Consider the following 24,454-nt stretch of genomic DNA (forward strand, 5'->3'; position numbering starts at 1 on the left):
AAAGCAAAATAATGGTATAAGCTGAATTTTCAGTTTGGGATATTTAAAGGACAAGCATTTGTGGTATGTGAAGAAGGCATAGTTGTCATCCTAAACACTGTGTCCTTCCCAACCAGATACAAATGTTTTCAAGGACAGAACTTGTATGTAGTACAATACTTCAGATGTTGGGAAGCAATATTTGCCAAATCCTGCTAATACTGAAGCCAGTGGGAATTTGCTTTGATGGGAGCAGGATAGGGGCCATATCCTGCAAGGCTAAAATTCAACAAAACATAGAGGAACCACACATTGCCCTACATACTACTTAAGGTCCCTTCAGTCTTGCATTAAGGGCTTCATATATGTGCAAGAGATCTGCCAAAGCCTACTGATTAGGACCAAGGCCTTAGACTGTAGTTTGGTTAGGGCAGGAAGCCCACAAGCCTGTAAAGTGCCATGCATTTCTATTGGTCTACATAAATGACAGATAACATTGAACTCCATTATCTAATACAGCTCTTAATTACAATATGATAGAAACACATATTAAACAATCATTTTAACTCCATTATTAGAAAATGGCAATTAAATTGACACTGTCCTGCCATATGTTTTATTCAAGTTCAGGTTTGAAAGCATAAGTAAAAACAATAGCATGCTTTATGTGAGTTGTTCGTGGCAGCTACTATGCCTTCCTATGTGTGTATGCCTAACATACTATATGCTCTAACATAATGCAGATATATAATAATTAATAGTAATAAAATGTTTCAAGGACTAAAGCCCATGCAATGTCTTTTTTATTGTAATTTCTATTATTCTGTGATTATGGTTAATAACTAATAAAACGATAATGTGCACTTCTATAGATATGTGACAGATGTTCTCAAAGCACTTCACTAGCATTAATGAAGCGTTACAACTTATTCCAGTTTGACTGATGGGTTCCTGGGGCACAGCAAACTTAAGTGATATGCCAGACTTAACATGGGAAGTCTGTAGAAGAATAAAATCCAGAAAACCTGAAGGCTGACATAGTAACATGGGAATTGCCAGACTGGATCAAGACTCCAGGTCAGGCTAATCCAGCATCTGACAGAGGCCAGCACCAGAAGCTTCAGAAGGAGGTGCAAGAATTCACACAGCAACAGATTTGAAATAATCTGCCTCTCACATTAGGTCTCATGTCATCCTGGTCCCTAATAGTTAGCAATTGCTTTAAACCAGGAGTCGGCAACCTTTCAGAAGTGCTGTGCTGAGTCTTCATTTATTCACTGTGATTTAAGGTTTTGTGTGCCTGTAATACATTTGAACATTTTTAGAAGGTCTCTTTCTATAAATCTATAATAGATAACTAAACTATTGTTATATGTAACATAAATAAGGTTTTTAAACTGTTTAAATTAAAATGCTGAGACCCTGGACTGGTAGCCAGGACCTGGGCAGTGTGAGTGCCACTGAAAATCAGCTCGTGTGCCGCCTTCAGCACGCATGCCATAAGTTGCCTACACATGGTTTAAACCTTGAAACATGAGGGTTTATCATTCTTCTATAATGTGTTAGCACAAATTATCATAATGCTGGATACATTTACCCGGACATTGGACAACAAGAGTATGATCCCTTCTGTTAGCCCAGCTCCAAACTAAAAGGTGTATTTCCAGTTACTTTCCCCTCCTCCCAACTCCCCCACCCCCGCAAAGCGTGGCAGTATATGGGGAATAAACAATACACACGCTGAACACTACACAAGTCAGCGTCTAAGGCAGTGCCACAGACTCAGATAAATAGCGTTAGAGAGGAGCAAAAACGGCGGATTGTCTCCCTTGATCTAACACCCCCTACCCACCCATTCACGCACACAGACAAGTTATACCAAGGGGAAGGGCAAAGCGAGACTGGGTGGGTGGGTGGGTGTCTGTCCGTCCTTGGGGAGCGCCCGGCCCCCCAGCCCAGCGCGTCCTTTCCTGCTGCACCTGCTCGGGGAGGCTCCAGCCCCGCCCGAGCGGCCCCTCCTCCCAGCGCGGAGGCTGAGCTCCAGGAAGCAGGATCTACCTAGTCCCCGTGGCCGGATTCCCCAGGCGGCCCGCGCACCAACCGGCCCCAGCAAGTTCCGCTCTCGGCACCGATCCGCCGCGCGCCGTCACCAGCGGCATCCGCGAAGCCCATGGGAGCAGCTGGCGCCTGAGCCGCATCGGAACCATGTGCTGCTCGGCGGAGCCCCGGCCTGTGACCCACGGGGGCTTCCTCCTGCTCTGGCTGCTGGTGAGCCCGCCTCCCCCCACCCCCCGCACACCGGTCCGGCCGCCACCCTGCTGCTGGGCTGGCCGAGACCTGCGGCCGGGAGCGCCCTGGGCTGGGCTGCCAGCTCCTTTGCCCCGCAGCAGACACATCCTCCGCTGCCAGCCCCTGAGGCTGTGCAGGACCCCGTTGTGCTCTGCAGGATACCCCGTTTCTCCCAGCACACCCGTCAGTGTACCCCCCAGCACACTCCCAATACTCCTCCCCAGCGCACTCGCTATACCCCTCTCCATCCATCTAGCACACTACCTATACGCCTCTCCATCCACCCAGCAAGCTCACTATACGCCTCTCCATCCACCCAGCATGCTCACTATACACCTCTCCATCCATCCCAGCACACTCCCTATACGCCTCCTCATCTCCTTTCATGGATTGAGAACTGGTTAAAAGACAGGGAACAAAGAGCTGGAATAAATGGTCAGTTTTCAGAATGGAGAGGGGTAATTAGTGATGTTCCCCAAGGGTCAGTTCTAGGACCAATCCTATTCAACTTATTCATAAAGGATCTGGAGAAAGAGGTAAACTGTGAGGTGGCAAAGTTTGCAGATGATACTAAACAGCTCAAGATAATTAAGATCAAAGCAGACTATGAAGAACTTCAAAGAGATCTCACAAAACTAAGTGATTGGGCAACAAAATGGCAAATGAAATTTAATGTGGATAAATGTAAATAATGCACATTAGAAAAAATAACCCCAACTATACATACAATATCATGGGGGCTAATTTAGCTACAACTAATCAGGAAAGATCTTAGCGTCATCATGGATAGTCCTCTGAAGACGTCCATGCAGTGTGCAGTGGCAGTGGCAGTCAAAAAAGCCAACAGGATATTAGGAATCATTAAAAAAGGGATAGATAATAAGATGGAGAATATCTTATTACCCTTATATAAATCCATGGGATGCCCACATCTTGAATACTGCATACAGATGTGGTCTCCTCACCTCAAAAAAGATATACTGGCACTAGAAAAGGTTCAGAGAAGGGTAACTAAAATAATTAGGGGTTTGGAACGGATCCCATATAAGGAGAGATTAAAGAGGCCAGGACTTTTCAGCTTGGAAAAGAGGAGACTAAGGGGGGATATGATAGAGGTATATAAAATCATGAGTGCTGTGGAGAAAGTGAATAAGGAAAAGTTATTTATTTGTTCCCATAATATAAGAACTAGGGGCCACCAAATGAAATTAATGGGCAGTAGGTTTAAAACAAATACAAGAAAGTTCTTCTTCACACAGTGCACAGTCAACCTGTGGAACTCCTTGCCTGAGGAGGTTGTAAAGACTAGGACTATAACAGGGTTTAAAAGAGAACTAGATACATTCATTGAGGTTAAGTCTATTAATGGCTATTAGCCAGGATGGGTAAAGAATAGTGTCCCTAGCCTCTGTTTGTCAGAGGATGGAGATGGATGGCAGGAGAGAGATCACTTGATCATTACCTGTTAGGTTCACTCCCTCTGGGGCACCTGGCATTGGCCACTGTCAGTAGACAGGATACTAGGCTGGATGGACCTTTGGTCTGACCCAGTATGGCCGTTCTTTTGTTCATTCACCTCAGCACGCTCCCTATTTGCCTCTCCATCCACCCCAGCACACTCCCTATATGCATCTCCATCCCAGCACATTTCTCCGTCCACCCCAGCACACTCCCAATACATCCCTCCATCCCAATACACTCCATCTCATTCACCCCAGCACTCAGGACTCCCCTACATCCACCCCAGCACACTCTCTCTACATTCCTCCATCCCAGTACACCATCCCTCCACCATAACACACTCCTTATACACTTGTCCATTCCTATATACACCTCCATTCACCCCAGTATGTTGCTAATACACCCTTCCACATTTCTCCATCCACCCCAGCGCACACCCAATACACACCTCCGTCCAGCACACTTCCAGTACAGCCCCCCGTCCCAGTACATCCATCCATCCATCCATCCAGCCACCCACTCCAACATACTTCCAGTACAACCCCAAATATTTTCCCAATACATTTCCCACACCCGTACCCCTAATATATGCCCTCCATACCCCTTCTCCCCCCAGTACACACAAATCCTGGCCCTACCCTGACATCTCGCCATTATTCCGCCCCACCTCTTGCTCCTTCATAATCCTCCCCTTTCTTTCTCTTTTTCTGCTTCCCCAAGATGCATACCTATCCCCTTACACAACCCTTCATCTTTTCATCAACTCAACTGCACCCTCCCCCATCAATACACCACCCGTCTGCCAAGCCTCATCAAAACATATTCCTATTTCCATTCCCAGTGATGTTGATTTCCCCTACCAACTCCTCCCATTTTTTCTAACATTGATTTAAAAAAATAGATTCCTCTAGTTTTCCACTGACAGGGTCCAATCATGCAGCCCCTACTCATGTACAATCATTATTAGAAAGAAGAATCCCATTATTTTCCATAGGACTATATTCACTTGAATCATAGAAATATAAGGCTGGAAGGGACCTTGAGAAGTCATCAAGTCCAGTCCCCTGCTCAGAGACAGGACCAAGTAAACCTAGACCATCTATGACAGGTGTTTGTGCAACCTGTTCATAAAAGCCTCCAAAAATGGGGATTCTACAACCTCCCTTAGAAGATCATTTCCGAGCTAAACTAGCCTTATAGTTAGAAAGTTTTTCCTAATATTTAATCTACATCTCCCTTTCTGCTGATTAAACCCAATACTTCTTTTCCTACCTTCAGTGGACATGAACAAATTGATCACAATCTTCTTTATAACATCCCTCAACATTTTAGAAGATTGTTACCAGTCCCTCCCCGGAGTGTTTTCTCAAGGCTAAATATGCCCAGTTGTTTTAACCTTTCCTCATAGGTCAGGTTTTCTAAACCTTTTATCATTTTTGTTGCTCTTCTCTGGACTCTATACTGTTTGTCCACATCTTTCTTAACGTTGCCCAGAATTGGACACAGTAGTTCAGCTATGCCTAGTAGAGCAGTCTTACATACACCGCTCCTGTTAATACACCCCAGAATGATATTAGTCGTTTTTGCAACTGTCTCATATTGTTAACTCATTTTCAGTTTGAGATTCACTATAACCCTCAGATCCTTTTCAGTTCTGCCACTATCTAGCCAGTTTTCCCCATTTTTCAGTTGTGCATTTGACTTTTCTTTCTTTGCACTTGTCTTTATTGAATTTCATCTTATTGATTACAGACCAAATCTACAATTTGTCACAGTCATTTTGAATTCTAATCTTTTCCTCCAAAGTACCTCTCCCAGTCTGGTGTCATCCACCAATTTTATATGCATACTCTCCACTCTGTTAGCCAAGTCATTTATGAAACTAAATAGTACTGGACCCAGGACTTAACTTCTCAAGAACCTCACTAGATACACCTCCCCTGTTTGACAGCAAACCATTGAGAACTATTCTTTGAGTACAGTCTTTCAACCAGTTGTGCACCCACCTAATGGTAATATGATCTAGAGCACATTTAACGCATTTTCTTATGGGAATGTCATATGTGACTGTGTCAAAAGCCTGACTAAGATCAAGATATATCATGTCTACTGCTTCCACCCTATCTATTAGACCAGTAATCCTATCAAAGAGAGAAATGAGGTTGGTTTGACATGATTTGTTCTTGACAAATCCCTGTTGGCCGTTGCTAATAACTCTGTTTATCCTCAAGGTCACGGGTTCTCAAACTTCATTGCACCATGACCCCCTTCTAACAACAAAAATTACTTCATGACACCAGGAGGGGGAAACCGAAGCCTAAACCCACCCAAGCCCCACTTCCCTGGGGAGGAGGGAAAGGAAGCCTGAGCCCACTGCTCCAGGCAGGGAGGCCAAAGCTGAATCCCAAGGGCCTCAGCCCCTAGTCAGGTGGCCTGCAACTTGAGCCCTGCTGCCCAGGGCTGAAGCCCTCGGGCTTTGACTTCAGCTCTGAGAAGTGGGGCTCAGGCTTCAGCCCTAGGCCCCAGCAAGTCTAAACCAGCCCTGGCGACCCCATTTGGGGTCCTGACCCACAGTTTGAGAACCATTTCTCTAGGTGCTTATAAAGTGACTGTTCAATAATTTGTTCCAGTATCTTTCCAAGTATCAAAGTCAGGTTGCCTGGTCTATAATGCCCCAGGTCCTCTTTGTTCCCCTTTTTAAAGATAGGTACTGTGTTTGCCTTTCTCCAGTCCTCTGGGACTTCACCTAATTCTCTAGGAGTTCTTGAAGATAATTACTAACAGTTCTGAGATTGCTTCCATTAGTTCTTTAAGTACCTTAGGATGGATTTCATCAGGGCCTGCCGACTTTGAGTACATCTAACTTCTCTGAATCTTTAACCTGTTCTCTTATTTTGATTAAGGATAGTGTGTGAGAGTAAGAGCTGAAGAGTTGATAACAGGGCCATTAATCTGGTAATTTATACTTAATGAAAACTATATGGGCAAGATTTTAACAAGATTTTCAGCACCAACAATCAAGGCCACATTTTCAAAAAAGCTCAATTTTGGAAAACCATCAGCATCACTCTGGAAGTTGCTGTATCCTGAGTGCTTTTGAAAATCTGCCTTTATATAAATACCTAAGGGTATGGCTACACTTACAGCTGTACAGTGCTGGGAGTTACAGATGTCTTCGTACAGCTGTGTAGGGAAAGCGCTGCAGTGTGGCCACACTGACAGCTACCAGCGCTGCAGTGTGGCCACATTTACAGCATTTGCAGTGCTGTTGGGAGTGGTGCATTATGGGCAGCTATCCCACAGAGCACCTTGTCCCATTTTGGCACCATGAGTTGTGGGAAGGGGATGGAAGAGTGCAGGTCATTCCACTTCCTGTCCCAACGCCCCGTGGTACATCACTTCACATCCCAGCAGTCACTGTTTTTCCGTCCACGTTTGGCGCCATTGTGAGTCTTCCAGCGGTTTCTGTGCAGCGCGATTTCTGTGGGAAATGGAGCCGGAGCTGCTGAGGACTTTGCTGATGAGTGTCGCCAGCACATCATGTTTGGCAGTTGAGCTATTCCTTCTGCTCCAAAGTGACAGTGAGGAGTCCAACGATGATATCAAGTCGCCTGACGTGTATGACACTAAATTGCTTGTGGCATTCACGGAAATGCTCAGCACCATGGAACGCCACTTTTGGGCTCAGGAAACAAGCACCGAGTGGTGGGATCACATCGTCATGGAAGTCTGGGATGACAATCAGTGGCTGCAGAACTTTCGAATGAGAAAAGCCACTTTTATGAGACTGTGTGCTGAGCTCACCCCCACCCTGCGGTGCAAGGACACGAGATTGAGAGCTGCCCTGCCAGTGGAGAAGCGGGTGGCTATTGCAGTCTGGAAGCTGGCAACTCCAGACAGCTACCGACTGGTCGCAAACCAGTTTGGAGTGGGAAAGTTGAACATTGGAATCGTGTTGATACAAGTTTGCAAGGCCATTAATCGCATCCTGCTAAGAAGAACCATGACTCTGGGGAATGTGCAGGACATTCTGGATGGCTTTGCACAAACTGGTTTCCCTAACTGTGGAGGGGCAATAGACGGGACGCATATTCCTATTCTGGCACCACCCCACCTAGCATCCGAGTACATTAATCGGAAGGGGTATTTCTCTATGGTTCTCCAGGCGCTTGTGGATCACCGTGGGCGTTTCATTGACATTAACACAGGCTGGCCTGGAAAGGTTCATGATGCACGCATCTTTCGGAACAGTGCCCTGTTCAGGAAGCCGCAGGCCGGGACTTTTTTCCCAGACCAGAAGATCACAGTAGGGGACGTCGAAATGCCCATTGTGATCTTTGTAGACCCCGCTTACCCATTAATGCCTTGGCTCATGAAACCATGTACAGGGAAGCTTGACAGCAGCAAGGACCGGTTCAACTACAGGCTGAGCCGGTGCCGAATGACTGTGGAGTATGCTTTTGGCCATTTAAAAGGGCGCTGGAGATCTCTGTATAGGAAGCTAGACTTGAGGGAAAGCAGCATCCCTGTGGTTATATCCACATGCTGTACCTTCCATAATATTTGTTAAGGGAAGAGTGAAACATTCAGTGAGGAATGGACCTCCGAGGTTCAATGCCTGGAGGCTGAATTTGCACAGCCAGAAAGCAGGGCTACTAGAGAGGCCCAGCACAGGGGTACAAGGATTAGGGATGCCTTGAGGGAGGAATTTGAGGCTGAAAACCAACAGTAATATTTGGTGCCTTGCACGGGAGTGAAGTGCAGTGGTTACAATGTTAGTAGGAATCTGCTTTTTCCTGAAATGATTTGCAGTGCCTGTTTCTTTCCTGGGCTAAAGAATTCATTTATTGAAAAGAAAATAACTTTCTTGACAGACACAAAACATTTTGGGAACCTAAAAGGGCATAGGGGTGAGGTGGTGAGCTGTACAGTCACAGGTTTGAATATGTCCTGTCTGGAGTGCTGTGCAATGACTGCTGCACTTCAGGATGAAAATACTGCATGGTGATGGAGGTTGAGTGCAGAGGGTAAGGGTCGTAGTTCTCAGGGCTGGTTGGTGAACGTACAGGTGTTGGGGGCAGCTGGTGGTGGTAAGAACCTGGATGCTGGGGAAGGGGGTTTGGAGCTGACATTGGGGCACAAAGGAAAGAGCTTTGGGACGGGGGGTGGGCCTGCACGGTAGTGCTCTGCCTGCATGGCTATGAGTGACTGGATAGAGTCCGCTTGGTGCACCAGGATGCTTATCAGCTGTTTTGTGCTGTTCTTCTTAGCCACTGCGTTTCTCCGGCGGAGCCTGCTTTCCCTTTCCCTCCAGTCCTGCAGTTTTTTACTCTCTCTGGCAGAGTGATCCATAACTGCTTTCAGCATGTCTTCTTTGCTTTTTCGCTGCTGCTTCCTGAGGTTTTGTAGCCTCTGAGCAGTGGATGATATGGGCAATCGAGTAGTCAAGGACACTTTTCGAAAGGCAAAAATGGCAAGAGTTAACAGAGGCTGCATTGTTTATAATCTCACCCAGACAGTTATTCCCACGCAGTGAAGGAGTTTACAGTCTTCAATTTCGCATACTTTTCCCATACCAAACAGAGCGCACGTAACCCACAGAAGCCACGAAATGGTGAGTAAGGGGCACTGTGCTTTGGGGAAAGCAAACTGCAGCAGGGAGCACCTACGGTGAACAGTCTCCTAACATTTTCCACAGGAGTTAATCCTGGAAGATATCTCGCTGCTGCGGGTCACCTGTAAAGGGGGAATGAGTGCTTCAGCACTGTGCTGGGGTTTCTATGCGTTGGGGAAAGCAAACTGCAGCAGGGAGCACCTACAGTGAACAGTCTCCCAACATTTTCCACAGGAGTTAATCCTGGAAGATATCTCGCTGCTGCAGGTCACCTGGGAAGAGCAGGAGGGTCTTCTACAGCAATGCGGATTCCGCCCTGGCCCCTATGCAGCTTGCCTATGTGCAGCAATGGTCCCCCCACCCCTCGCGGCACAGTGGCGCAGACGCGTTAGCCTGACTGGGACAAGAACCACAGGGGCTCTCCCTATAAACTTGCGCAAGCGCATTGCCTACGCTCTGGCTGAAACTTTTGAAGAGATTACCGAGGACAATTACTGCGACATGATAGACCACATCAATGGGCTATTCCACATCTAGGCATGCATGCATGCAGCCCTAACCCTCTCTCCTGTCCCGAAACATTTCCATCCTGAAAATAAAAGCCGCTTACCGGGAACCAGCTCCTCTGCTTGTCCTTCACCAAGTACCAGCTGCTGCTACTGGCTACCTTCCTCCTGACTTGAGAAGAGCTCCTAGCTGCATGCCTCCTGGGACTCCGGGATGTCTCCCTCCACCCCAGTACCCTCACTCTCAGTTTCCTCTCCCTTCTCCCCCTCCCCCCCCCCCGCTCTGAAGTGTCCATTGTGGTCGTCGGATTGGCAGTGGGGTCACCCCCAAGTATCGCATCCAGCTCCTTGTAAAAACGGCAGGTCATGGGGGCAGCGCTGGAGCAGTGGTTTCCCTCGCGGGCTTTGCAATAGGCACTCCGCAGCTCCTTCACTTTAACCCTGCACTGCACCGCGTCCTGGTCATGGCCCCTTTCCAGCATGGACCTTGAGATCTGCCCATATTTTCGTAATTCCTACGGCTGGAGCACAGCTGTGACTGCACAGCTTCCTCACCCCAAACACTGATGAGGTCCAGCCATTGCTCCATACTGGGGCTCGTTTGGCACGTGGAGGCATGGTCACCTGGAAAGATTCTGATTGCACTCCACACCTGGCTGAGCAAACAGGAAGGGGATTTTTAAAATTCCCGGGGCATTTAAAGGGCGGGTCACCTGAGGCCAGGGCAGTAAAGTGCGAACTGATGAGCAGAGTGGCTGAACAGGTATTCTGGGATACCTCAGAATACTCTGGAGGCCAATTACAGTGCTTTTGGTGGCCACACTGGCGGAGCAGCGCTGCATCACCAGCGCTGCAATCGTTATTCCCCAGGCAAAGCAGGAGTACAGCCAGCACTGCAGCCAGGGAGATGCAGTGCTGTATGTGCCTTGCAAGTGTGGACGGTGAGTAAGTTGCAGCGCTGTAAACCCACCACCGGCGCTGCAACTCTCCAGTGTAGCCATACCCTCAATGGGAGCTTTCCAAATCTGGCTCCAATTGTGGGTTTGAGCACCTGAACATCTGGCCCACAGCTTTTTAAAAAAAATTAGCTTCCGATTTCTAAAGTCTTGTGACCTTAGGTAAGCAACATACCTAACTCTTATTGACATCATTTTAAAATTATTGTATGTAGTTATTTTTTTTACCCATAAAAAAGGAAAAAAATCTTCTCCTCCTGGTTTCTTATTTTAGTGTCAAAATTTATCTTCAGAACATTACATATTTGCTGCCTGCACCACCTGTACAGAAAGGGCTGTGGTTATCTCTGCTGCATAGCCTTAGGTCAGACTTTAGATTATTATCTTTGTCTCTGACAACAGAGTTACAAATTATGAAGTGGGAAATGTCACATGAATTATTAACTCTGTGGCACTACTGATCTTAAAAATGTAACCTTTTAAAGAAGATCCTCCTCATTTAGGCCAGACATATTTATTTTCTCCTATCCAAGTTAGGGTTACTCACTATTTCTGAGTGTACATTATTGATCTAAGTGATGAGTCATACCATTAATGCATTAGAAAACTTTGTATAGTAGATGCCATTAAAAGCTCAACCTTTTCCTTTCCAGAGGGATTGTGGTACCATGGTATCTCTTCCTTTACATGTAAGAGTATACTATCATTACTGCAGGTACCTGGGTGGTGGTAAATAATGAGGTTTTAATGGCACCCACTATACAAATCTATTTAAAGCAGCGTAATTTCAGGACTCTGCTTTTGCTCTTTTGGTCTCCAGTTGAAGTCAGTGGGGATTGTTTTGTTATTGATACTGAATGGGAGCAAGACTGAGCCCTTTGTGCTGAATTTCTCATATTGGGGCTTTTGCACTCTTAAAATTCAGCATGGTACAGTAGAGGACTATGGGCCATGTTCAGATCTTGTGTAAGCAGATGCAATTTTATTGAGGTCAGTGGAGTTACTCCAGAGCTGAATTTGGTCCAGCAATAATATGAGCCCCCAATGACATGCTCATCATTCCTGATACTATTGAAATAATTCATAATAATGCCTATTCAGCCTTTGTCTTTTTTTGTTGCCTGGTATCAATGATTTTTCATAGGTTGAAAACCCACGTCCTCGCTCATCACTGGTGCATAGGAAACTTCCCCTGAAATCTGGCATGATGATTGAACCAATGCCATCAAATTCAGTGGAATCTAACTCCCCTCCAATTAATAAAAAGTTTGTAGCCCTTATGGATGTTAAAATAACTATGTGAATCAGCTGTAAACTAATGCAGTGTTGTCTTCCGGAGCATGTGGAGTGTTAGCATGTGAAATTAGCAGGACACTGTTCTGTTTTACTATTGCTGTTCGATGCCTACCCAATGTCTTGAGTAGATAACCTCATCGAACATCTAGGACAAGCACATATTATATAACGACCTTAGATCTGACCAAGGGATATTGGCAGATCCTCCAGCCAGTGCTGACTGGCAGCCTCACAGCAGCTGGAAGAATGAAGGTGCTGTGAAACAAAGGTGCTGCGAAACAAAGGGGTGCCACAGGAGCTAGCAGGCTAGAGGAGGGAAGTCCTGCCAGAAGATTGGTGACAAGCTGCCCATGCACAACACCTCAGACAAGGGATGACTGTAACTATGGGCTGAAGAAGCCCACAAAGCCAAGTAAGGTAGAAAGGCATTCTGGGTACAGCAGGAGGAATTGTTGAGGATTGATTGTCCCTGCTTGGTTGAAGAGCCCTGAGCTGGAACCTCGTGGAGTAGGTTGGCATGGGTTCGCCTGCTGATCCCTCTGTGGAGACTTAAGTACCAAAAGGTGTTTCCAGACCAGCTAGCCCTGGCCAACTATAAGGGGAAACCTGTACACCCAAGAGATACAGAAACAAAAACCTTCATAGTCCAGAATAGGACTATTATAGAGACTCAGACAGAAAAGGCTGACCGACTGCCCCTCCAGACTGGGCAAACTCTATGTAACAGTTCCGTCTGACCAGAGGGGCGGGGGAACTGACACTTTAGCACCTCAGTCTACACTGCCGCAAATAATGACTACTATGCTTTCCAACTAGTAAGTGCACTGCCATTCTGTATTTCATTCTTGTATTGCACTTTTGGATACTTTAGAAATGTTAATTAATCCTAGCAAAAATGTGATTGAGAAGTGGATTAGGTATTATCCCCACTTTACAGATGATTAATTTAAAGGTTTCTGTAGTAGGACAATTTATTTTTAAAATTGTATTAATAAAAAGCTGACAAAACACAGCTAAACAATAACAAAACAAGAGTCCATCCTATAAATTACAATAGGAGTTCTGATGATCTGATCCTAAAATGTGCTTAGTGCCTCCTAGAGTAAGTAATTTCCTTGGTGGATAGGATCTTACCTGAGAAGGTTTGCAGGATATATCTATATGTATATTTGTTTGTGTACGTAATTCTGAGTATTTAAACTGGTCAAATATTAGCCTAAAATTCTAACAATGTCTCTTCAATAATCCATATCTAGTTTCTGTATGAAAAGGTCTTTACATTTTGTGCGTCTAATACTGTATCTTACATTTTACATTTTAAAATGAGAAGAAACATGTGCAATATACCAGGGCAAAATTATTAATGTTTAACTCAGGCAGGTGGATATAACATTTTGAATTTTTTTTCCAGAGTTTTGTGCCATCATTTGGAAGGGAGACACTCCTGACGACACCTGTTATCCCACAGTCTGACCAAAGCATAGATTCTGAAGATTTTATTCATTTAAACATTTTAGAAAAAAGAGTTCTTAACAATTCTGAGGTCTCAGTTCAGTATTTATGTTCTAAGCCTTGCACTGTCACTTTGGAAGCAGTAGCTTCATCGGAGTTCAGAACTGGTGTGTTAGTGTATAAGAAGAGGTGGAAGAATGAGAAGCATCTTCATATAAGTAGAACTCAAACAGTGCGTTTGAAATTTCCAAACATCATGGTTTACAGAGATGATTACTTCATCAGACGCTCTATAATAGTGCATACTGTGATATTATATGCATGGATCAATCACAAACCTATTGAGAGCTATGATGCCAAACGGGATGAAAGCTACCTACGGGCAATTGCCAAAAATTATACTTTGTTGGAAACAGTTCCACCTTGTGAGCGTCCGTACAAAGATCACAAAGTATGTTTTAAGTGGAGCTCTGAGCATATGTGGAGGCTCCAGGCAAACAGGATACCTCAGTGCCTGCATGAGACTGGTAGGTACAACTATACGATTCCTTTTTTAGAGAGCTAAGATGGGACCAAAATGACACATTGTATACTTTTCTATAAAAGTGTATATTTATAGTTATTACCAAAAATATTTTGCCAGAGGGATTTACTTTTCTTAGCAAAATTATTAAAATCAGTGATTTAAATAGTTTTGATTTAAATCAAAGCACCCTACTTCATTGGATTCAAGAATGATAGGATCAGGCCCTAAAATGGATCTCCCTTCCTCCCCTCACACAGACGACTAGCCTTTGGACTAAGAGTGAAAATGCGAAATTTCAGCCCAGAAGGAAACGTTTTATGATACAGAAACAACTGAAAACAGGGTTTAGAATGCAATGTCCATCTCATCTGCAACTGTAGCTTTGCTATACTACACTTTATTTATAAACAAAATCTGAAGCATCCCTCTACATTTCCTAGAAAGGAACAGAAATGAGTTAAAGCATATGATGAGTCAGATTATGCTTTCATTTACACCCATCCACCCCCTATTGAAGACAGTATGTGAGTACAGTAGTAAATACAGAATGTGACCCACTGTCTCAGGAAAAGGTCTATTATCACCAAAACTGAACAGGTTTTGCCATTTTAGGCCTTTATGGCCCAGTTCTGCCCTTGATTACATGAGTACTTCTGCCAATGAAATCGATGGGAGTGCACTCATGTACCTAAGGGTAGAATTTGTCTCTATGTAGTTTAGAATGGTCTTACTTACATTATAGTCTATAACTGTTATGAGGCCATTATAGTGACCCAAAATTTTGTCTCCACTATAACTGAGCATTTACTATAATGTATTTAAAGGACCCGAGAGTTGCTTCTTTTTCAGAATGTTCCTTGATACTGCCGTCTTATGTTATGATCTAGTGTGGCGTTGTATAAGTATGCTATCACACTGGGATGCAACATGATGACATCTCATGATTGGGTTTAGCCATGATTGTTCCACAAGCACAGCTTGCAGGACGCAGGATATCTCTGTAGAAATCTAGTTAACCCCATATGTCTAGGGAAACCTACGATCTGTCAGAAGTCTCTCAGGATCCTATTGGGCAGATCTGTGTCTAAAAACTGGAATTTTTGCCACATTTTGTGACTTCATTACCATTGATCCTAGCCTCAAAATAGCCATGAGGAATGGATCCCATGCTTCTTTCCCTCCTATGAGTAACCTCTCCCTGGGCTGCAGTGTATTGCGTAAAGGACAGTTGACCTAACATTAGGGATTTGTTGTGTATTTGTGGACTGATTAGATCATAACGTTTGATCTATGTTACAAGATATTTCATTTAAACATTTAACAGTGTATGAACGTGGGGTGTCAATGTGAATGGACATTTCTTGGCAGACTAAGAATAATTACATTTGGCAGATGCTGTTGAGATCCTCAGTTTTCCATATGCATCAAGCGGAGAGAAGACAGGAATTGTGAAGAAGTTCAAGAGATTTCACAACAGAGAGCTTGAGACAATCAGGCAGCATCAGATCGATTACCCAAAGTAAGCAAATGCAGATCATGGAAGATGAGTATATTTAATTCCTAATGGCTAAAATCTGTCCTCAGAGCCACCCTTGTACAGAAAATCACAAGTTAAAAGCACTCTCCGCTAATTCAAGCAAGTGATAGGGCAGCTACCCTGCTGACGTTTATAAGGGGTTTTTTCAGCAGAGGAGAGAGGACAGGACTGAGATTTGCAACACCAAATAAACTTAGGCTCAGTCCTCTTCCATCCTCCACTCCCTCCAAATATTTCAGCAGCACCGAAGTGAGGATATGCAGAGAAATCGTACTTCATAAAGAACTCCCCTCCTGCAGCTTTCCCAGGCTTCCATTGCTCTTTGGTACCACATAGGGATCTGAGGGGGAGAGAGGAGGATTCCTACTGTTCCCCTGGGCTCCTGTTGCTTCCTGACCTCCCCTCAGTGCAACATGGAAAATGATCACTAGATTTGTGTATCACCCCTTATATACTAAAGGACAGGAGGTGTGGCTGCCAAGCTTGCTGATCCTGAGGATCTGCAGGAATTTATACTAACAGTTTATACCAACATGACTGAGAGCTATATTTGGCCCTGTACAGACAGTTTCACTGTTATGTGAATTGTACAGGCTGCACTTTTACTTATCCTGTGACAACCTTGCAATAGCTGCACATGTCCATGTCACCCAGAGGTTCGATTCCTGTAATAATTCTGAGCTGGACTTCCCCAGAGCATTTCCACTGCTTGCAGCTACCGCACAGTTCACATCTCATTTGTTCACAGGTTTCAGCAGCCCTGATTAGAAATCTCACACACACACACCCCACCCCTGCCGTGGTGTCTATATGGGGTGCCTCTATAGTGGAAGATTGTTTTTTAGTTGTCAGTTGATTTTTTAACTCCTGACTTGCGTGGGACCTGGTGATAGTAGAGAGCTGCTCCTCTAGCATTGTTTGATAGGAATGTGTGTTCACCCCTCCCAACCTGTAGAGATCCGCCCTACTATCAAATCTTAGGTTGGCAGGTGAATACATCTTTCCTTTGGGCCCCAGGTTGTGAAGATTTGCTCTCCATTGACATCTGTCTCAGCCCACCCCTCCTTTCAGGCAGCTGGTACCCAAGAGAGGTCTAAGGGACTATGCTCCCTAGCCACACTATAATTGGTCCATTCACAGGGGTGCAAGAGTAGAAGGCAGGCTATTGTGTCCTTCCCTTGTGCACCAGCAGAAGGGCTGGCCACAAGCTTGCCCTAGAGAGTTGCTCCTTCTCTCTGATCTTGGGAAATCAAGCACTGTATCAGACTTCTCAGTGCTACATCAATGCAAACCTGCATATCCAAGAGGAGAGCTCAGCAGCAAGACTCTGAAATGGCTTGTTTTGTCCCAAGCAGTTGTAACTGCTATGTGTTCTGTTTTGAAGATCATGAGAGTAAATGAGCTTTGCTAAACTAAAGTGGAAAACATGTCTTTAAAAATATGTAGATTTTAAAAATTGATATAATCTATATCCTCAGAGTGGGTTGTTTGTTTCTTTTTACTCATGCAGGTTCACTATTTCAGTTTGGCTTTATTTACTCCATCACTGTGAAAAGAATCTGTGTGGAATATTCTACTTTATTGACCCAGGAGAAATGTATAGTACCCCTGCTGTATTTCTAAATGAAGAAGGTAATAATAGTATAAAGCCTTCAGAGGAGAAATAATGTTATCACCCCTGCTCTGTAACAAAGAACAACATTTACAAACATTTTTGTCATGCCTATTTTACTGAACTCATGCCTGGCAGAATGCTCCATTTTGGCCCCGTGTGTTTGGAAACAAAAACTATCCAGTGTATTATTAGAGTAAGATTAAGAAAAATTAAATTTGGCCACGGTATTTCCATAGGAATCTTTGCATCCAGCCTGGGCTTATCTCAGAAAGTGTCAGTTTTCTGATTTTCTTTTTAAAAACAATCCCACACTCTCAGGAGATGAACTAAATATTATAGGATGTTCCCACAGCTGCTGGCATCATGCTGTGACTAAGAGAGCAAACATAGTCTTTGCCTGGGTAAACAAGAGAATATGGAATAGGAGGAAGGAAATGGTATTACTTCTGTATATGGAATTAATGAGACTGGAACTAAAACAGTGTGTCCTGTTCTGGTGTCCACACTTCAAAAAGAATGTTGAAAAATTGGAAAGGGCTCAGAAAAGAGGTACTAGAATGATTCAAGTTTTGCCTTTCAGTGATAGATGTAAGAAGCTCGGTCTATTTATCTTATCCAAAAGAAGGTTGTGGAATGACTTGATCATTGTCTACAAATACCTACAATGGAAGAAGATTTCTGAAAGTTGAGGACTCTTTAACTGGAAAAAAGGCATCACAAGATCCAGTGACTCAAAGCAGAAGCTGGACAAGTTCAGACTGGAAGTAAAATGCTATTTTTTAAACAGTGGGGGTAATTAGCCGTTAGGACACTTTACTTAAGGATCTGGTGGATTCTTTTGAAGTCAAGACTGGATGTTTTTGTTTAAAAATATGCTATAGCTCAACTAGAGCAGGCTTGATGCAAGGCTTACTTGGTGAAATTCTGTGGCCTGTGTTATGCAGGGCATCAGACTAGATGATCATAATACTCTATTCTGCTCTTAAAATCGCTGACTCTGTGACTAACTTCTGTGATTCTAAGTAGCACAGTCAAATTATCATTGTATTGCTTCACAGGACAGGGTTATTGTGAACAACATTTAGGAAGCCAGTTCCTAGCTTTCATATTTTTGTGAGTTTTACTTCTTTCTTTCTATTTGTTGCTGTGTTTGTCAGGTTATGTTCATATACAGATGCGCCTTGTCAAAGGAGAAGACCTTGCAGTGAAAACTATCTTCAGCCTTCCTCTGAAACAGTGGTTTAGACTAGATCTCTCTTTTAATGGAGGACAGGTATGTGTGGTGTCACACCTGCCATCTTGTAGTTGAAGATGAGGGTAACAGTGTTTGGAGTTTGCATAGAGCTATTTATATTCTGTTATGCCACCACTATCCCCTTTTACAGACTGGGCAAAGAGAGGTTATATGATTTGCACATGTTCACACAGCAAAAGAATGAGAGACCTGAGATTTGAAACTAGGTCTTTTGATTTAGAGGCCAATATCCATCACAAATCCACACACATTAGTCATTGCTAGCTCTAGTGTAGCTCTGCTGCTGCTAGAAAAGCGAATGTTTTCCAGTGCAATGAAGGACTGATTTTCTGTGGCTCAGTTTTCCAATCTATTAAGTATACTTCCGCCTCCTCCTCTAGCTCCTGCATCTCTCACTAATCTAAAAACTACCCTTCTCAGAAGCATGCCTCCCAGCTTCTTTCACTCCTAAAGAAAAAATATTCCACCTCCTATGCAATTTCCTAAGCTTTGCTTTCATACAGAGAACCAGTAGAATGCTGTTAAGAGATCACATTACAAAATCCACTGCCCACAGACAAAACACATATTTTAAACCCCTATAATTTTAACAAATCTCAACTAGTTTTAACCAGACCACTTAAAGGCACATCTGGATCATTCTCTCTGCCCTATTTCTAGTCTCTACCATGAACCACTAATGCACTAGAGCGCTTTGAAAATGTTTGCATCGTTTGTTTAAGTGTGCGAATCTTTTTTTCCTCTCATTCTCTTCATTCTTGAAAATGGCTGAATTGATTTCACTCAGATTTTAAAAAACAACTAATTCATGGATTAAAAGAACCACAATGCCCAGTTTAGATCCAAAGGTAAAAAACGGACAAAGCGGAAAATGACACTTTAAAATGAAAACATTTGTGCAACCTTAACTCCAGGCATCTGTAATATAAATATATAAATGGAGGAAAAGGTCAGGGTTCCACAAAGTAGCCTGATTTTCTTGCAAAAAAAATCAGATAGGAATGTACATTTATTTTTAACTGATTACCTCATTTTAACGTGGGTTCTGTCACCAACCTACTTTTTAAAATAGGAAATTAAAAAAAAGTTTGTTTCTGAATAATTTTAGGTAGCTTTTTTAACTTGTTTAAACTGCACTGTGTAATTCAGGCCTCCACTTCTGGAAACAGATGTGGACCTGGTTTGAAGCCCAGTTCATGTGCAGAAGTGAATGTTATTGTCAATATTAATACAAGGCGAATAAATCATTTCCTGTTGAAGGGGGTTGCCTATTGGTCACTTGGATGGCTAAATCAAGACATTATTCCGCAGTCTTAGGGCAGAGTTAGTTCACATAGACTTGAAGTAAAATCTCATGCTTTTCTCTATCGATATGAAAGGAGCATAAAAAGGTTCGTCAGAGACCTTCCTGAGGCAGGAGGAACAAAGCCAGATGGGAGAAAGGTCAAATGCTTTGAGTGGTAACCCGGGACATAGAAGATTCAGGCTCTATTCCCTGCTCAGCCAGAGTCAAGTTGCTTAGTCTTGCTGTGCTTCAGATGCTCACCTGTAATAATTGCACCTGTCTCTCAGGGGTGTTGGGAGGCAAATACATATTATGTGAGGTACTCAGATATTACAGTATCGGGGGGACTATAAGTACCTAAGATGGATGGAAGCAGCTTGACATGGTCTAGCCATGCAGAAGCCTCTCCACAGGCCCACTACAAGGCGGGGAGCAGTTGCTCTACAAGGCACATTCCTCCACTCCCTTCCAAGACAGGCTTCCGTGTGGTGCCCTGCCCAATACTTGTGAAGTCAGGCCGGATTCCTAAGGGAGCCTTAGGGAAATGGAGATTGGAGAGCAGCATGGATGGACAGCTCTCAGTTTGTGTTTGGCAGGAGCCCAGTGTACAGGCTAAGCTCCACATACCTTCCTACTGAGGTAATATCAGGAGGAAACAGCACACAGTAAACATTGTGATGTTTCTCAAGATTTTACCACAAGGAGATACCATGTGGCTTTTTTGTATGTGTAGAAATCTTAGAGTAATAGAAATTCTATACACTGCTCTCCTCCTCTCACTCCTCCCCTCCCACCACACGTGCAAACCCGATGGAGTAGCTATTTATTTTTTAGCTTTTCTAGGGCTCACATCTCTGTAGTATCACAAAAACATGAACGAATTACGTACGGATTATCATCCCCCTTTTATAGTTGGGAAACTGAATCAGCAAGAGATTAGAGGCCAGTTTTTTAAAGGTATTTAGGCACTAAAGATGCAGATAGCCACCTAGTGGGATCTTCCAAAGCAACTATGTATTTTCGAAAATCCCATTAAGCTGTTTGACAGTGCCCCTCTTAACATACCGAAAGATACAGCAGGATGCAAACGACAGTTTTCAAAACTAAGTGCTAATGCGTATCAAGTAATATTATGGCAGTTAACTTGCAATTTTTAGTCTATCACAACTGACATTTAATATTTTCCATTCTTTTAGATAGAAATAATCATTGTTGAGAAGAACCTGAAAAGGCAGCAGCATCAATCCTTTAAGTAAGTGAAACATTTCCCTTTGCATAATATTGTGGTCGGTGTTTGGTTGTGGGGCATGGGTGGGGAGGGGAGGGCAGGGAAGAGGGATGTAACTGAAATTCCAAAACTGATTTTCCAAATCTTTCTACTCTGCCTCTCTGACACTATTGTTTACTCTCTTGTGTCACTACAACAATCATAGGGCTAGATTACGTTACCTGTACACATGTTGAATACATCATGAGAAATCATTCTGAAGTCAATGGGACTATTTGAGAAGTAAGTTACTACTCAGCAGGGGTGACTCCAGGCACCAGCACACCAAGCGCATGGCTGGGGCGGCAAGCCACGGGAGGCGGCCTGCCAGTCACCTTGAGGGCAGCAGTCAGACTGTCATGCCTGCAGGAGGTCCGCCGATCCAACGGTTTCAGCAGAAATTTGGCAGCAGGCACGCCAAAGGCGTGGGACCAGTGGACCTCCCCCAGGCATGCCACCAAAAGTCGCCTGACTGCCATGCTAGGGGTGGCAAAATACATAGAGCCGCCCCTGCTACTCAGCATAAGTAAAGGTATTGCAGTCTAGTTCATAGGGTCTGATCAAAGACCACTGAAACTGGTAGAGTAAAATGTACTTCAGTGTGCTTTGAATCACCTGTTCTTAAGGTGAAATCTTGGCCCCACGGAAATCAATGGCAAAACTGACATTGATTTCAAGAAGCCAGAATTTCACCCAGAGGGTCCAGATTTGCTCCTCTTAAGTTGATGACAAAATTTCCATCAACTTCAGTGGCGTGAGGATCATGCCTCTAGTGTCAATAGTTGGGGGTGGCTCCTGTATTTGTACTGTCCCACTGACTTAGTGCTCTTTCTCCATCCCTGACTCCAAGCTATTAGACCATTTTTCTTCTTAAAATCTCATAAATTATTAGTTTTACCTCTAGCATACAACTGACTCTCTTGTGCAAAGAGTTTTAGGATTCCTTTAATAAAGGAATACATTATATTGTAAGCTTTGGTGTTTACTCTTTTTCCTCTCCATTCTTGTTTACAAAATGTGAACTGTGTAAGATGCATTTGTAGATATTCGCTGTGACAATGGACTCATAGTAAATATAAAAAAAAACAAACCAAGATCTTTGTCTGGATTTTAGAGACAAAAAACCAGGAAGACAGACACCTCAAATATGCAAATCATGTCAAAAGACAAAAATTAGCGGTTCTAAAATGTTTGTGAAACAAAATGTTTGTTAAATCTTTTTATGGGTTTTTCTACACAGGGACACTCATGAAAATTAATCTGAATTAACTACAAGTGTGATTTAAAAGTGGATTAGCTAAATCAATTTAAACCCCCTGTATAGACAAGCTCATTCAGAACTAAAATGGCTTTACTTCAGTTTAACTGCCTTGACTTCCAAAGAGAGTAAGAGTAAAAGGATAGGGAACAGAAATAGATGTTTGGGATGAATTTAAGGTAGTCTCTACCAAAGTATGAGACACAAGGTTCTTGTTTGCTTCATGATACCTCCAAATACTCAGAGCATTTATGTGTCTTGTTTTCCAGTTTTAGGGAAGATTTCTATTATGACGACATGGCTGGATACTTTGTTCTTGGAGGCAGTGGGTACGCACCTGGCATTGAAGGGTTCTTTGGACCTGTAAAATACTACCGTCTTAATATTCTGGAAACAAAACAGGTAAATGCACACAGTGACACACAGTATGGATGTGTCTAACTACTGGGGCCCAGTTCCGCCATCATTTCACCTTGGAAGTTCCACGGATATCACTGAGAGTTCTGCATGCAGACCGATAACAAGATCAGATCCTGTGTATTTACTAAAGCCACAGCAAATGATAAGCTTGTCATCAACTATTACTGAATTTAAGGGTTACATCAGTACGTGATCATGGGTTCTGTTAAGATCTAGTTATTTTAGATGCCTACAAAATGTGTACACCTGCTAATAGATTTTCATGGAGGGGTACCTAAAGGTAGGCTCCTTATCCATATAGAAGTGTCTAAATAAATGTCTCGATATTAAAAAATGCTGAGTGCTATTTAATTATACCTGACATGATATTGAACACAATGGATGAAATTCTGGCTTCTTTAAACTTAATGGAAAATGTCCCATTGGTTTCAATGGGGTCAAGAACTCATCCCATTGTGTCCTGGTCTACGCTGACTGCTTGGCATGGTTTGCATCATATCATCTGACTCAAAACAAATGCATCCAAACATAACAGTTTTGTGGAAAACAATCTTTTATTTTTGCACACGTCCATTCCAATGTAGGGGTGCACTCACTCCAAGAACAGCCAGCAGAAAGTTTTCCTTCAGTGGTATCCCTCAGGCTGGCCCTGGTGCCCCCTAGGGTCGTGTGTTCATAGTACTGATATAAAGGGTCCTGCCAACCCGCAGCCCCCTGAGTTCCTTTTTACCGCCTATGACAGCTGCTGGAACTACCTTGTCCTTGCAATCTGTTTCCGTCATTAGATAGTTAGGTTATCAGAACTTGGTCTCTGAGCTTTAAGCCCTATGCCACAAGCCTATGCCTGTGAGTGATCCCCATTCCACCTGCCTTAAGTGCCTGGGGGAAGCTCACATGTGAAAACATTGTAAGATCTGTAAAGACTTCAGGCCCTGCACCAAAAAGGGTAGAGACACCAGACTGCAATTTATCCACATGGAGGCAGCACTATATCCCTTGAAGCTGGGTCACTCAGACTTGGCACTGAGCATTTCAGCCTCAGTAAGGAGCTCCCTGGCTGCTGTTCGGGACCCTCAGCGCTGTTCTTCATCACCAATACCAAGGAGATGTGGTAATTCACATCTCAAGAGCCTCACCACCATCCACCATCTCCAGTACAAAAGAAAAGTGCTCCTGCAAGAGAACCTTGGCACCATTTGCCATTCCTCTATCAGACCTCTATCAGAAGAAGACCAATAGAGGTCAATTCCCAACCCCAAGGTCGGCGGGGCAGGGAGAGTAGAGTGTGACCAGCATCAGCTATGTGGCGCCATTGATTCCAGCCCCATAGCGGTTACCGTTATGGACTCACCTATGCAGGAAAGCCACCAGCGTTCCAGTGCCTTGGCAGTACAGTCAATACCAGAGATATTTGCCACAACAAGAGACTTACTCTCACTGCTGGTACCAGTGTCTCCGGCTACACAGGAGCTGGCAGCAGTAGCACTGAATGGAAGGACCTTTGTGGTACCTAGATCTCAGGTGCCTTTCAAAGGGAAACCATGATGGCCCAACACCAATTTCCTCCCTCTCAGCACTGGTCACTGGCACCGATCATCACTGTACCTCCCTGGTCTCCAGAAAAGGAGTCTTTGGAGTCAGACTTGGAGGCAGAGTCTCTCGCCGAAGCCGGCACCATCACTCCAGTTAGCACTATCCTCCTATGGACCTGGGCCAAGGCATCCCACCCATGGCGTGG

At 43.9% G+C, this 24,454-nt stretch overlaps 1 protein-coding gene across 1 annotated transcript in view; it reads left to right on the forward strand.

Annotated features, from left to right (window-relative positions):
* The first annotated feature begins 2,056 nt into the window (after positions 1-2,056).
* Positions 2,057-24,454, forward strand: part of SEL1L3 (SEL1L family member 3) — a 70,150-nt gene continuing 47,752 nt past the window's right edge. Inside the window, exons 1-7 of the mRNA XM_050947433.1 lie at positions 2,057-2,247; positions 13,513-14,080; positions 15,472-15,598; positions 17,127-17,248; positions 18,389-18,504; positions 20,968-21,023; positions 22,566-22,698. Coding sequence (XP_050803390.1) covers positions 2,185-2,247; positions 13,513-14,080; positions 15,472-15,598; positions 17,127-17,248; positions 18,389-18,504; positions 20,968-21,023; positions 22,566-22,698 — 1,185 coding nt within the window. The 5' untranslated portion in view covers positions 2,057-2,184. The remainder of the gene's footprint in view (positions 2,248-13,512; positions 14,081-15,471; positions 15,599-17,126; positions 17,249-18,388; positions 18,505-20,967; positions 21,024-22,565; positions 22,699-24,454) is intronic.

This window comes from Gopherus flavomarginatus, chromosome 3 (assembly GCF_025201925.1).
Source record: "Gopherus flavomarginatus isolate rGopFla2 chromosome 3, rGopFla2.mat.asm, whole genome shotgun sequence".
Taxonomy (NCBI): Eukaryota; Metazoa; Chordata; order Testudines; family Testudinidae; genus Gopherus; species Gopherus flavomarginatus.